The sequence below is a fragment of the Peromyscus californicus genome, unplaced genomic scaffold (assembly GCF_007827085.1).
Source record: "Peromyscus californicus insignis strain IS unplaced genomic scaffold, ASM782708v3 Scaffold_17__1_contigs__length_78620276, whole genome shotgun sequence".
Lineage (NCBI taxonomy): Eukaryota > Metazoa > Chordata > Mammalia > Rodentia > Cricetidae > Peromyscus > Peromyscus californicus.
The window spans coordinates 65,805,985-65,821,857 of record NW_026294469.1 but is presented as its reverse complement, the minus strand read 5'-3'; the positions used below and the strand labels follow the sequence as shown (position 1 = coordinate 65,821,857).

The 15,873-nt window shown below is 43.2% G+C and overlaps 1 protein-coding gene across 1 annotated transcript in view; it reads right to left on the bottom strand.

The window, feature by feature from the left end:
* Window positions 1–7,742: 7,742 nt before the first annotated feature.
* The window catches only part of Pias2 (protein inhibitor of activated STAT 2), a 98,946-nt gene continuing 90,815 nt past the window's right edge, over window positions 7,743–15,873 (bottom strand). Inside the window, exon 14 of the mRNA XM_052742601.1 lies at window positions 7,743–10,119. Within this exon, the coding sequence (XP_052598561.1) occupies window positions 10,048–10,119 (72 nt within the window). The 3' untranslated portion in view covers window positions 7,743–10,047. The remainder of the gene's footprint in view (window positions 10,120–15,873) is intronic.

Here is a 15,873-nt window from a genome sequence, read left to right as displayed (position 1 = left end):
TTGTGTTAACGAGTCAGACCTTTGAGGGGCTGCTCTTGGCTTTGGGACAATGTTTGTGATAAAAGCATCTGTTGCCATGTGAGCAAATTGCTCTGGTTACAGCCTCATAATCTACAGAGCTGGGCTAACCACCACAGAGTTTACTGCAGGTGCTGGGTTTTACCTCATCCATCTTGATTTTCAATCACTTAGTGTTGTGTACAGGAGCTATAATTTCTACCCCTTATTCATTTCTATTAATGAAGTATGGGTTATGTTCCAGGTAATGTATAAGTCATTTGTAATCCTGAACCTTCCTGCCATGGCATCTTCAACCCCAGAAGCTCCTCTTTCTCACCTTCCAGCAGTCAACCCCTACATCAGAGAGCAAAAAGGTTCTGGCCCACCTCAAGTTTGCCATGTTCCCATAGCTAGCTAGGCACAGTTCACTGTGGGATAAGGTCATTTGTGTCTCACTTAGATGACATGGTAGCTTAATTGAATGCCAAACCTCCTTCACTCATCCTAAAGGCTGGGTCCTGGGAAAGAAACATGAAATCCAGTTCTACTCTTTTGAGAAAGACCATTAGTGAACGGGGCTGAGAGAATAAACAGTTTGGGTGCTTGTCAAGTTTAGTGCTCCTTTAGTACCTAGAAAGGGACAAGTGTCCCACTATGATCATCCACTTCTAAAGCACGAATGAATGCTCCCAGTCCTCAAAGCTGGCTACAGCAAGGTGTCAGTGTCATTTAATCATCACCCTAAGTTCTAAAGTTCCATGCATTCCATAGACATGGCTGGAATGACCCCTACAGACAGGCATTAGTTTGTGCCTTCACAGGAGATTGAAGTCTAGTGAGGGAGTCAGATGGACAATCCTTGCAGGTAACTGGGACTAGGAAGGGCGGTTGGTAGGATGGACCACAAGAAAGGTGTCTAGAGGAAGTGCTTGGGGGGCTGCATTGAGATGGAAAAGGACAATCAGGTAAAAACAATGGGACTAGGTGTTCTAGGTGGAGACTGCAATGTGAACAAAGGCTCCAGTGGGAGCCATGGCCCCATGGGTCTTAGAGATGAGAGTGGGCCAGAGGCAGAGCCTTGCAAGTTGGGACTCCATCCATGGACTACTGCAAAACTGCATTGTAGCTAATCGGTCTGCAAGCTGATGGAGCAACATTGAGGGAGCAATGCTTCTGAGGCATAAGCCTTCTGCTCACTACAGACATCAGACCCCACTCCCTGGCGTCCATTCCCTCACCCTATCAGTCTTGCCCAACATAAGACCTTATTCTTATTCTTTGCCTTCTTCCATGGAAGCAGGAGTAGTGAAATGTGATCACTGCTTTGTAAAAGCTGTCACCATCTTAAGTGACTCATCATTCAATTCACTTGAGATTCACGGAAGTGCTTAAGCGTGTCTAGGGATGGCCCACTGCAAAATTATGCAGTAGCTAGAGCTCGTGTCTGGTGTGCACTGTCCCTGCCTTCTGGGGCCCTTGTCCTCCAGTCTCCTTGTAAAGTCCATGCTCCTCAATGCTTACTCAGTCTCTCCTCCTGGGAGAGGCTTTGAGGACTTTCATCTAAACCCTTGATGGAGGGATTACCTGTAGTATCATCTGAAAATGTAGTTGATATTGTGATCCTTTCAAATTGTGCTCCCAGTACTGTAAAGGAACATACAAACAAATGACATCTTAATCACGTCCTCAATCATTTTCAATTCAGTCTATTAGGGCTGGTTTTCCGAAGGAACATATGCTTGATTTTCTAACAGAATTAATGGGAATAGGATTTGTTATATGGAATTTTCTTCCTCCTACTAGCCAGTACTTACGACTGATCTGCTCTGTCTGAGAACCTGAGAAGAGATCACTGTCCACAACACACACAGTCCTCAATTGGACAATCTGGCTTTGCTATGATATGGGTTTGGCCTGACTGTCATTCCCACAGGCCAAGTGTACATGAAGAATACCAGCAACCAATAAGATTTCAGAAAGACCAGATGGCACTGTGACAAGTTTCATGAAGCAGTTTCTGGGGTCAGTACTCCACTAAGTTGCTGTACTGTGGAGGAAGCATGGCCAACCCACAACCCACATAGCTGGCCCACGGGCTGTGTTGCTGACTCCACTCCATACTGGGATATGTAGAACCTCTGTACATAGTCCCAGCCCACTGACCTGAATAACACAAAAGGCCTTCCCTTGTGTTTAGACACTGTCTCCACAAAGGCTTGATAACTTATAACATATGAGCCTACTATCCACTGCCAACACATTGGATTTATTTACCCTTGAATTGAACCTGGAACTCAGTGTGACATTAATATGCATTAATGACTCTGACTGTGACCTACAGTCTCATACATACTTATCTCTGGTCATTATGGGTCACAGAGCAAGTGTTCAATAGGTGGTCTGATATGACTCCACCTTTCTGCCTGGAGACAATAGGTTATTGGGTCTTTAAGGCCAGTGTCAGTTAGCGGAGCAGGAGTCACAGAGAATTAATTAGCACTTCAGCTGTGGTGTACCCACTTGTGATTCTCTACTAAGGATGTAGACTGAGAGGGTGCTAAGAGAGAAACTGGGAGATCCTCGCATGCATGGTCATCATCATCAAGCTCACAGTGAAGTAATGAGTCAGGTCAGCCTCCTTCCAAGGGTGGAATCAGATTCTTTGTTGTGACTAAATATCTTGATGTTTGACCGCCAAGGCTGTGACAAGGCTGACGGAAATGGCTGGTGTGTCCCAGAGTTGGGGAAGCATTGAGTACTGAGGTGCCGGGATAAAAGTGTTTGTTAGGATAAATGGAAAACTCTAAGAGTGCTTTGTGAGTGGGGACTCTTTTCCGGTGAGCCAGTCTTTACTGTGACCTTAGATGGGGAAGTCATCTCAAAGTGCAAATGTGTCAAAGTGCAAATGTGTCAGGTGACCTCACTGCTCTTCTTTGTCCCCGTCAGTTTCACATTCAAGCTCCCAGAACTCTGACTCTTCAATGTCCTTACTCAAGCCTAAACCACAGCAGCTTCTCTGCCTCCAAAACATTGCTGCTGTGAGTCTCGCCCTCCCATCTCCTTAGCCAGGTCAGAAGCCAGCCACAGGCATGGACATCGGGAGGGCACAGGCCCAAGACCCAGGTCTGGCTCTGCCACTGACTGACTGGCTGAATGACAGTTAGTTAACTGTCATTGGATTTGAGGAACTTTGGAATTTTACCTGAATGTCTTTAGATTCTTACCAGATATCATTTGCATAGATGCAAATGAGAGCTACATAGTTGAGTGTAAACTTTAAAATACATTAGGACTCAGTAACTGGATGCTACACAAATTCTTTTCTCTGTAACCTTTGTAAAAAGTAGGACATGTGCTCCAAAGAGCACATCAACCATACTGCACAGCACTCTGTGAATAATCACAGCATGAAGATGGCCACGTAAGAAAAAAAAAAAATGAAGGAAAGAAGGCATCAGCCCCTAGAGACCCTCATGTTCCCTCAGGATCAGGTGCCATAGTAAACCCTGTCATCTTCACTTCCCAGCTCTGTCTCCTCTGTGGTCTACCTCACAGGATCCTGGGCCACCTCTCGACAAGCATGGTGGAAAGAGCATGTGCTTTGGAGCCTGCCTCCACAAGAGTCTCTCACCTCCACCACTCACTAGATTTGCTGATCTGGTAAGACATACTATCTCCCTAACAGTCTCTGAGCACTGTCCTGGGGACCCGATGTGCTGTCCATTTCCCACAGGACAGGAGGGTAGGGCTGGTGCTCAGCATGCAGTCACGAAAGTTTCACATACATGCTATTTGTGGGCCTCTAAAGCCCTGTGTGGGAAGTCACTGTGTCTGGTTCACAGGTTGCCTCTGTGATTCTCATGAGAGATGACTAGTCCAGTAGCACACCCTGGTTGTGGCAGATTGGAAGCCGTTTGTTGGCTCGGAGACTGGCCAGGGTGACCCAGAGTTGATGAGACCTAGTAGGGGTTTCAAACTTACCCACAGTCCCATGGATATCTGAATGCAAGTTTGGGCTAGAGTACTGGTCCTTTTAAGAGATTATCTTCACTAATATTTATCAGCCTTGTCAGGATGTTTCCTAAACAGACACATAAATGCCAGCCTTGTGACACTTGCTAATAAAAACCAAATCCTTTGGCTTGATTGGGTTGCAGTGGTGCCTAATAATAGCTGCAGAGGCAGATGAGGCTTAGCTAGCCATGCAAAGAATATGTAGGACATTCAGAGCCAAGAGGCTGTAGAGCAGTCAGAGCCAATGACACCATCAGCAGTCAGGGCAAGGGCCAGCCTGGCCTATAACTGCAAGCAGCATTTGCAGTGGGTAGGGGAGATCAGAAAACCAGTCAGCCCCATCCTGGCCACATCAGCAAAACTAGGGAAGGTCATGCTGTCTGTCACACATATAAATACACTGGACAACAACTCTGAAACAGGCATATACAGGTGTATGCTGAGGGTTCAAAGAAAGTTCCTTACCCCTTCCCCAGATGTTCAGATATTTGTTCAGATGGAGATCAGGTCCCTTCTTGTGTTGGAAATACAAACCAACAATTTATTAACTCTGGACAGAGGCCGGAGGAATGATTCCAGGACCATGAGGTTCTGTGCTGTCTTTATGGGAGGTTGGCTAAGGGAAGGGAGGCACAGCCTGAGTCTGCTTGTCTACTCTGAAGCCTCTATTCAGCTGTCACAGCATCTTTGTCCCATCACAACTCCAGGTCTTGTCCATGAGCTGTGAAGTGTTCACCACAGAGTCCAGGTTTCCCTCCCTAGGTGCAGGGAATGACTGAATATTCCCTGGGTGAATCTATTTAGTCATCATAATCTGGTGAACAAGGAGCTGGGACTGTAGCTGACACATAAAGACTCCAGTGTCACCTCCTGGCCTAGGACTCTGTAACAGCCACACAATGGAGGAAAGAGGAAGAAGAGCACAAAGGTGAGCTCCCCCTACCAGTCTTCCCTCCTGTTTAGGAGCCTCTCATCCAATGTCACCCTAGAGTTCAGGCACATGGCCACACCCTGACTTTGCTCACTTTCTGACCCATACTAATGGAAGAAAAAAAAAAAGCAAAAGCTGCCCTGAGCCCTGAACTGGCATGTCGGTCTGCTTCCATGATGACTTCAACATGAGCTCACTCCTGTCTCTATCCCCAGCTAGAGACTGACAACCCCACAGCTCTCCAACATGCCTGAACCAGGCCCTCCTTTTGCATGGTACATAGCTATCTGTCCATGTATCCCATCATTTTCCTGCCCTGTTGTTCTGGGGAGGCCAGGAATCTTGCTTCTTTCCCTCCCTGCCTCCAGCCTTGGACTTCCCTTTCATCTCCTGAAGCTCCATCCCTGCTAGGGTGAGCAAAAGCAGGTTGTTTCCACTCCAGCACAGAGCCCCCATGCAATGAGCAAAGCAGACCTCAGAGCTAACACACTCGTAACAGCAGCTTCATACATTCTCATGAACACCAGATTCTAACCAGAGCCTTCTCTAGGGCAACTCAAGGCCCCAGCCAAGAAGGCATTCTGCCACCCTGGCAGCCCCCCACCCCCACTTCCCTTAGATGGCTTCTGAACAAAGCTCAGGACCTCATCATTCCATCAGCTCAGCCCCCTTTAGTGACAGGCCAGTCACCATGTTTAGTCCCTAGGGTTGCAGGAATGCCATGCCGGCACACAGTCCACTTCTAATGAGAATTACTCTGGAGAATGTCAATACTTCCTGAGCTGAGGGGACAGCATCTACATTCTTACTTGGATATCCCCTTGCATTCCTGGCTGTGTTGCCTAGATCTGCAGGTCCTGGACTGAGGTAGGAAGGTGGTTAGTAAGTACAGGAGGGGAGAGAAGAGTGGGCATTCAAAGTCCACCCAAGCCTTCTGCACAGTCTCTGGCACTGCCATACCAGGAGGCTGTCCACCCTGGCCCCCAGGCCTAGAATTTTGTCCCCCTTGCTCCCACTGGAGCTAATGAGGCCCTGGGTCAGGAAATCACTAAGAGCTTTGTGTGAAAAATCAGACTTGAAGGTTGCTATAAAAAGGAGCGAAATAGCGCTGTGCCTTTTCATCTCTCTTTTGCTCCATCTCATTCAGCACACACTTCTTGTAACAGCTACTCTCTCACATTTACAGTCACTTCCTCCCTCCAAGGTGCTTAATTAAAATAACTTCTCGGGTCAGCCTTGCAGCCACATGAAGAGGGTAACTGCTCCAGGACTAGGGCTGAGCTCAGACGAAGCATCCAGTTTGGTTCCTGCCATGTCCTGCCTACTCTCAAGAAGTCAAAAGCAACAGAGTGAAAAGACCTGGGCACCCCACCCAGGAAACACCTGAGGACAAGCTGAGCTATGAGAGCAAAAGAAAATGCATGGAGAGAGCCCCTGCCCAGAGACAGCACCTAGATTCTGTTGGGCAAGCTGTCAGGGCACTGTGTAGTGTGGGAAGTTGCTTTCCCTCTCTGAGCCTCAGGTCCCTTATCTACAAAGCAGGGCCTTTCCAGTGCTGGGTCCACAGCTAAGCCTCTTCCACATTCATCGCTATCCTAAATCACCTCCCTTTGCCTCCCACAGCAACTTAACTTGGCTTACCCTTGACTTAGTTAGATGTCTATCAGGCTGATGTCTGGCCTCATCTAAGAACTCTGGACTTCTTCCAGCCTCCTGGGCCAATACCTGCCCAGAAGTTTGTTCTCCATCCTGCCCCCAAGATCTCAATGCCAATCTCATGTCCTGTTAAATTCTCTCATCATGGAACTGGAGATATGGCTCAGCACTTAAGAGTGGGTACTGATCTTGAAGAGTATTTGAGTTCTGTTCCCAGCACTCATTCTAGCAGCTCATAACCACTTTTAACTCCAGGTGCAAGGGATCCAAGGGTCTCTTCTGGATTCTCCAGTTGCTGCACTTACATGTGCGCGCATGTGCACGCGCACACACACACACACACACACACACACACACACACACACACACACACTCACCTCTACCTATTCATTCTATTTGAGAACCCTAACACACTGAGTAATTCAACTTCCTCATTTACTTGATTCAGTGGCTGAAGAATCCGTGAGAAAGAGGAAGTGAGTTAGAGAGCATTTGCACATGTTCACCAGTCTTTCTCAAGTTTTCCTTTGTGAAAAGTCTGTTTTAAGTAGTGTGTCCACCTCATGATGCCACTACTTATCTGTCCACCTCATGAAGCCATACTTATATGTCCACCTCATGATGCCACTACTTATCTTTTATGACTGATTTGTAGTTGTGGATAGATCACAGATGATAAAAAGATGGATATACAGATGAATACTTTACAGATGACAAGTACAGATAGGTAACAGATCGCTGATAGCTGATTAATGATCTGGACCTTTTGCCAATTATATATCACTTATAAAATTTCTCTGCAGTTTGTGGTTCAGTTTCATTTTAAATGTTTTTTATTATCCAAATTTTTCATTTTGATAGTCATCTCCCCCCGTCCCCCGCTCTAATTCCTTGGGACATTTGTGTCCTAAGAAGTCTCCTACAAAATTGCAAATACATCTCCCAGTATTTTCTTTGATAAGCTTTACAGACTTACCTTTCATAGAGACAGGATGCAGCTCAAGTTATATTCATGAATGGTGTGGGGCAGGGGTTTGATCTCACTTGTCCCTTAAGAGTTTCCACGTTGATCCAACACCATTTACAACATTCTTCCCACACTAAATTGGTACTTTCATTAAAAACCAAGTTGCTACATATCTGGGTTTATTTCTGAATTTGATATTTTATTCCATTTGTCTACTCAACTACAGATATGTAATAACAATTTCTCAGTATAGCTTTCTAGTACGTCTTGAAATATGGAAGTATACATCCTCCAACTTTAGTCTTTAAGATCATTTTGGAATCACATTATCAATTTGTATAGTCTGATAAAATTCTGAGAATGTCATTTAACAATGTCAAATCTTATTCATATTAAATCTTTAAAACTATGGGCTTAGAATGTATATCTATCTGTCTGAATGTCTGTCTGTCTGTCTACCTACCTACCTATCATCTTCTATTTATCTATCCATTTATTCATATATTCTTTAGTTTCTCTCAAATAGTGGCTTATTTATTCATTCACCAAAGACTGGGTTTTATGTATCTCGGCTGGCTTCAAACTTGATATGTAGGTGAAAGCAATATTGAATTTCTGATTCTCCTGCTTCAATCTCCCAAGTACTGATATTTTCACAAACACAGCCAATTTATGTTCCCCACAGTGCTGGGGATAAACTCAGGACTTCATGGGTGCTATGCAAGCACTCTACCAACTGAACTACATCCCTGGTCCAAATTTTTGAACACTTTTATATTAAAAAAAAATATTGAGAGTGCAGGGAGTTCCCACATATTCCATATTCAGTTTTCCTATCACAAACAACTTGCATCCATATGTTGTACCTGTCAAAATGAATGAACAAACATTAATACACTACTGTCCAAAATTTACTCAACATTGATCTCAAGTTCTGAGAACTCATCTAAGACACATTAGTCATCATTTTTCTGTTGAATGGCTTCAAAGGCCTGGAGGAGCACTGGGCAGGCAATTTTGCAGAATGTCTTTCACTGAAGACTTCTCTGATGCTTTTATCATGGTTCTGCAGTGTTGCTGGTTCTGCAGCTGGAGTCCTGCTGTCTCTGATCCCAGGGGGGCAGGGATCAGCAGAAATAGAGTCAACAACACAGACTCTGGGAGGTTTGCCAGCAATCTCTCCTTTATTAAACAAAGGGCTGGAGTTTTGTGTGTAGATTTTTTTGGTGGGCTTCGCTCCTAGCTACTGTGGTGTTTCTTGGTTGGCTCTGGGGCTGCACGTCATCCTGTCCAGTTTGGAGTTTATGGGTCAGGTTTCCTCTGGCCAGAGCACTCTCTATGCATGTCACAGCTCTTTGATTGCTTAAGGTGTAGCCCAGTGCTTTTGGCCTTAACTGTCTCATATCACCTTTTTTAAACTTATTTTGGGGCTGCTAGTGGGAATTAGAGTTCTTTGCTCTAATCTTGTCGCCCCCATTTCAGGGGTCCCTCAACATGGTGACTGTGCCTGTCTTAGGTTGGGCTGCCTAACAGGCTCTTACCCATCTCTGGCTACCAGCCCTCGAAGGGTGGTTACCCTGGAAAGTGTCTAAGGTGCAAGAGCATTGGACAGAGGCATCAGACAGAGGCATCACAAATTTCCATGAACCAGGTTCTTATTACTTCCTTAGGGGGGCGATGATCAGGACATTCCAGAGCCATTAGCAGTTGCAGGGTCATTTTGTTGACACAGCACTGTTGGGAAACATGCTGTAGGAAACACTTAAACAACAGAATTATTAAGAGTACCATTCCCCCTATCATTCCCCATGCTATAATTTTTGAAGGGTCAAGGATTGATTTTACGTGATCTCAAATTTGAGCAAAGAATGTTGTAGACATCTCCAGTGGTTTCATACACGTGGAGTTCAGGCTTAAGATTTCATTAGAGAGTTGTACCATAAGGTTTAAGAACTCTTTGTTCCATGTTCCCAATATGATTTCCCTAAACCGACTCCTGGCTTGTGTTATATTCAAGACTGGATAAGGGGTTTAAAAAAGGAGAAAAATCGGGGATCACAGTTTCCTCTTACCAGCCATCTTAATGTCAGGATTTCTTCATCCAATAAATCTAGTTGTTGCTGTAAACTGAGTATAGCTGACTGGAAATGGGAATTAATCAGCTGTTGAGTGCTTAATGCTAGGGATGATTCTTCTGTGGCCATATTAAGTGTAGAAGTAGTGGCTCCCATTTGAACCAGGGAGGCTGTGGCTGCTGCCCCACCTGCCACAACAAGGCAGAATAGTGGCCATTATAGCTGCCATTATTCCATGAGGAGTAATGCACAGCCTTGTCCAGCTCATGGAGATGGGATTTTCTAGGATGCCACATAGGCCCTGAGGGCCTCAAACAATGACCTCAATGTGGTCACAACTTCCTGCTGCAGCAGTGATATTCAGCCCAGATGTTAAAGGACAATAGTGTGTCTCTGCTACCACATCAGTCAAAGAACCACACAGACTTCAACAGGGATGATCTGGAGAGGAGGAGGTGAAGGCAGGAGGCAGTCCACTGTGAGCAAAATCAGTTATAGAAAGAATTGATCATTTCCTGTAAGCAAACTGCACCTGTTTTGTTCTGCAAAATGAACAACAATGTCACAAATTTATGCTATATTTACAATAATGTTTTATGTGGTTTTGTGGATAGAGCCTGAGGACACCTGAGGTTGATGTCTAGCTTTCCAATGCCCACATGTACATGTGCAACCACACAAACACATGCCCACACACAGAGAGATACTTTTTTAAATTAAGGAACAAGTTCTATTGCACCCCAAATTCCATGTGGCCTTTTATATACCTTTTGTTCCTCCTATCCTCCTGGCCACTGCTGGTTTTCCTGAATGTCATTCATGTCATTACTTATTAGGAGTTTTTTGAAGTTAGCTTCTTTCATGTAATGCCTTTGAGATTGACCCATATTACCATGCATTTACACATTATTGCTTTTTCATTTCTGTTTCCTAGAATACATATGTACCTCTGCTCACTTATCCATTCCCTGTTTCCAGTTGGGGGGCAGTCATTAATAAAAATGCTATAAATGAGTGTATACATGTTTTGATGGCAGAAGTGCTCCTTTCTTAAAGGTAAACTCCTAGGATGGGCTTACTATCCTACTGTAAGTGCATTATAAGCTGGGGTGGTAGTGCACATCACACCTGAAATCCCAGCATTCAAGAGACTGAAGCAGAACTATGCCTGAAGAGTGACGCCCTGTCTCAAAACATCAGATTTAGATCCTTTAAAAATATTTATTTTTTAAAATGCATGTGTATGTGTGTGCTTCAATGCATGTCTGTGCACAATGTGCCTGGTGCCAAAGAGGTCAGAAATGGCATTGGATCCCCTGGAACTAGAATTAAAGATGGTTTTGAACTACTGTGTATGGTTTGAGAACTAAACCTGGGTCCTTTGCAGTAGTGAGTGCTCTTAACTGCTGAGCCACCTCTCCAACCCCACCAAAAAGATTCAAATACCACAAAATAACTCAACTCTTATCTGTTTTCAAGGTTGTGGTACCACTTCACACCTGTCCCAGGAATACCCAAGAGTTGCAGCTGCTAGCCCTGCTGCCATTGGGTTATCCTTAGCTATCCCAACAGGCTAGTAGCTACATACAGATGTAGCTCTCATTGTAATTTTTTTTAAAGGTTTTGAACATTTTAAATTAATTCATATATTTTTATGGTGCTGGGAATTGGATTCACGGCCTCATGCATGCTAGGCAAGCCTTTTACCAGTGAGCAATATCCACAGTTCCTCAATGTAGTTTTAATTTGTGTTTGCCTAGTGAGTAACAGTGTTAGACATACTTTTTTGGAGTGAACAAGTGTAAATTTATTATACAGCATGTATACAGAGAAGTCTATTGAGATATCACAGACTTTAATAAAATAGAAACATACAATATTTATCTAATTTTTTGGTGGATGAGGTTAATTAAATACCCAACTTCTTTATAAATGTTCTTATAAAAATACTACTTTTTTGTTCCTAGAAGTTAACATTGTTGATTTATATTGGTGAACATTATATATAATGCAAAGAACACAGGTCAGCAGAAATTATGAAGCAGTAAGACAAAACATAAGAGAATGTTAAAAAAGAAATTAGGTGTTTAAAAGAGTGGAGTACAGAGGAAGCTCCTGTCACTAGGCCACTGTCTTCTAAAAGTTAAACAACTCTGTGTTCTCACTTGGTCACATACAACCTAAGTTAAAGGCATCTACTTACTACTTACAGGTGATGGTACATGTCTATAATCCAGTGCTTGAGAGGTGGAGATAGGATTAAAAGTTCAAGTTCACCCTTAGCTATACAGTAAATTCAAGGCCAGCCTGGGCTCCAAGAGACCCTAATGTTTTAAAAAAAACAAATAAAATGTTAGATGTAGATCATACCTGTAATCCCAGCACTCAGAAGACTGAAGCAGGAGAGCTGAAAGTTTGAGGCCAGCCTGGGCTATATCATGAGTTGCAGGCCAGCCTGAGCTACAATGAAACCCCATTTTAAAATTGGCAAGAACAAAAGGCATTGCCATAAAACTGCATAACCTTATAGGTTAATGCATCTCTTAATCCTAATCAGAGAAAATTTTATTTGCAGTAGGTGGTGATTAACAGACACACTCAGAACTAGCCAAAATGCAGAAAATGAGAGTATGGAATGCTCAGCACTAACTGGAACATGAAAAACACACACACACACACACACACACACACACACACACACACACACACCCATCCTCCCAAGGCTTAGGGATCATGTGGAATAGGGGACCAAAAGAGTTTAAGAATCAGGCCATGGATAACTATAAGGAAACAGTGTCTTCTAGACACAAAAGGAGAGCAGCACATATGAGTTCAGAGGTTGTGACAGCATGTAAAGACCTGGGCAAGCCCAACACAGACCCAATCTCAGCAGAGAGGGCAGAGCTGAGGATGAAGTCCCTGTCCTAGATAAGGAGCTATCTGCAACTGATAGCTGCTGGAAGAGATAATCAATGTTCTTTAAGAGTGTACCCACTAATGAATTGACCTTGCTCCAGTGGAAGGACACACACCCAAGAATATTTGGGCAGCACAAACTGGTCTTGATGGGTTTAAAAAGAACGAACATAAAGTTGGGTGGACAGGAAAAAGGGTGGTGGATTTGTGAAGAGTTAGCGGGGATATTATTAAAACACATTCTATAAAATTCTCAAAGAACCAATTAAATATTTTAAAAAAATGAATCAGACTTTTCTGAGTTTCAAGGCACAGCTTCACACTGGAAAACTGTTCTGGGCAGCTTGTAGGCCCAGTCACTGCAGTAGGCATAGGTTTTGAAAGGATACGTGGGCAACAAGAGTGTTTTGTCCCACAAGGTTTGGCAAATGTGCATTGACAGAAAAGCCTGCACTGGCCAAGTTTTCATACTCAAAAAGACAATGCTCTTTGAGTAAAGTTGGCTGGGTTGGTACTCTTTTTAACTTTTCTTTGCCAGTTTCTCCTTTTCCCTTGGAGTACCCAGTTTGAAGCTTAGCTTTTGTTTTTCCCTGAGATATTTGATCTTGTCCTCAGCCGCTTGCTGCGCTGTTGTCAATGTCAAAGACACTTCTAAGACATCAAGTTTCTGAGTTCTGCACATAACTTCATATGATTATTCTCTTTCCCTTTGAAGCTGGGCCTGTTGTTCCGGGCTCTTCTTGCCTTGCTCCACACTCAGAGCCATTCTCTTTGTATATTCTAGTTGCTCCTCCAGAAGAGTCCAAGACTGGGCTCTGTTTAACTGTATATTTTTTTTCCTTTGCTTTATCAGTTCTTGTGGACCAGTTTTCTATTTGTTTTTTTAACCCACAATGTTGTTTTATTTTTTTGCTTCCTCGAGTGCTGTTTCTCTGTAAAGAATATTTCAGGTAATCTTCAGCTTGTGTTCTCCCCAGCTCTAAACATGGAATCTTTCCTTGATGAGTTTAAGGTTAAAATAAACATTGCCTCACTTGGGTCATAAAGCATCTGGAGAGTTGGTTTCTAAGTTCACAGGGTGGCGATTCCCAAGATGACTCACCTGGAGGCTTCAGATAGTTTCCAGATAGACTGCACATGAATTCAGAATCCACTTTTTGGGTGAGAGGAGTGATTCCAAGTGTGATAGTGAATCCTTACAGAAAATTAATTTGTCTGGAAAGAAAATGTGGGAGCTGGTGCCAGGACACTCTTAGTCCTGAATATATTTAGGTTTGGTTAGTTTTTTGTTTTTGTTTGAGACAGGGTTTCACCATGTAGTCCTGGCCAACAAGCTTTGGAGACAAGGCTGGCCTATCTGCTTCAGCATTTCAAATGCTGAGATTAAAGACATGTACCACTACACTCAGCCTCTTTTATAACTACCCACATGTTGTGTTTTATATATTTTTGGAGAAAAATACAACTTTTATAAATATTTCCTCCCAATTTCTAGCTCATCTTTTCATTTTTCTCAAATATCTAGTAAAACAGGGCTTTCAGAGCTCAGGATACCTGTTTAAATAGACACTTAAGGCATTGATCGAAGAAATCTTTCTGCCTAATAACCAAATCATGTAGATCCTCCCTGCTTTGTTTTACTTCCATGCATTTCATGATTCTAGGTATTACATTTAGGTCCATGATCCATTTTTTTCTTAATAGTTTCCTCCAGTCATCTGACAGCTGACATGTTTCAGCCCATTTTTAAGTGGGTGAAGTTTAAACTGTTTGCTTGGGTACCCTACCTTTTTGTCTAATAAACCTTTTAGAACAGTTTTACAGTCCACATATATGCACAGCTTCCATCACTGTCAATACTATACCAAATGCTGGGTAGTTTACAATCTATGACATCACATCACCCAGAGTTCATAGTTTACATTAGGGTTCACTCATTGTATTACACTTCAATGGCCTTTGACAAATGTATAATGTCATATATGTTCTATCACAGTACCACACAAAATAGTTTCACTGTCTTCAAAAACCTCTATTGCTGTGGATTATGCTCACTTTAATAATAAAGCTGATTGGCCGATAGCAGGGCAGGAAGAGATTGAGCTCAAGAGCCAGGCTAGGAGAATTCGAAGAGGAAGGGCAGAGTTGTGGCAGATGCCAGCTAGCTTCTAAGGAAGCAAGACATGTAGAAAATGAGGTAACAAGCCATAAACCACGTGGCAAAGCATAGATAAGAAATATGGGTTAAATTAAATGTAAAAACTAGCTAGTAAAAAAAAAACTAGCTAGTAATAAGCCTGAGCCATTGACCAAGCATTTATAATTAATATAAACCTCTGAGTGAATATTTAAAAGCAGCTTCAGGACAGGGCAGGACAGAGAAAAGCCTCCAATTACACTCTATCCCCTGCTTCTTCATCCCCTCCTCCCCCACTACCTCTGGCCACCACTCATGTGTTCACGCTGTAAAGTTTTGCCTTCTTCAGTTTGTCATATAGATGAGACCATATGATGTGCAGATGTTAAAGACTGGCTTAATATTTCATTTCTTTTAAATTACATTTTAAAAGTGTGTACATGGGGATGAGGGGAAGCAAACAGCATGTTTTGCTGCACATGTAGGAGTCAGGACAACTTGAGAGTGGGTCTGAGGGATCAGGCTTCAGTCATCAGGCTTGGTGACAGTCCACCTTATTTTTGTCTTCATTTTGTATGTGTGTAGTATATGTGTACATGTATGTGTGGGAGTATGATCCTGTGCATGTGCCCAGAGGGCAGAGGAGGATGTTGTTCTTCTCTATCACTACCTACACCAGTGGTTCCTAACCTTCCTAATACTGCAATCCTTTAATATAAGTCCCCTGTGTTATGGCGAACCTCCAACCATAAAATGTTGTCATCACTTCATTACTCATTGTGAACTATAATGCAAGTATCTGATGTACAGGATATCTGATATTCAACCTCAAAGAGGTAGAGACCTACAGATTAAGAACCACTTATATAAACTATTCCTTTGAGGCAGGGGCTGTCTTTTGGAGCTCACATTTTTTTTTGGCTAGGCTGGCAGTGTCTCTGTGCTCTAGAGCACTGGTGTGATAGGTGTGCAGGAGACCAAGCCCCGCTTATTACCTGGGTTCTGGGATCCAAACTCAGATCCACATGGTTGTAGAGCAAAAATAATACTTAGCTATTTTTCCAGACACTGATGATACTTTTTGTTTTTTGGCTGAATGATACTCCATTGTCCAGATGCACCACCCTTTACTTACCCATTCACCTACTGAAGGACATCTTGGTTACTTGCTTTCAAG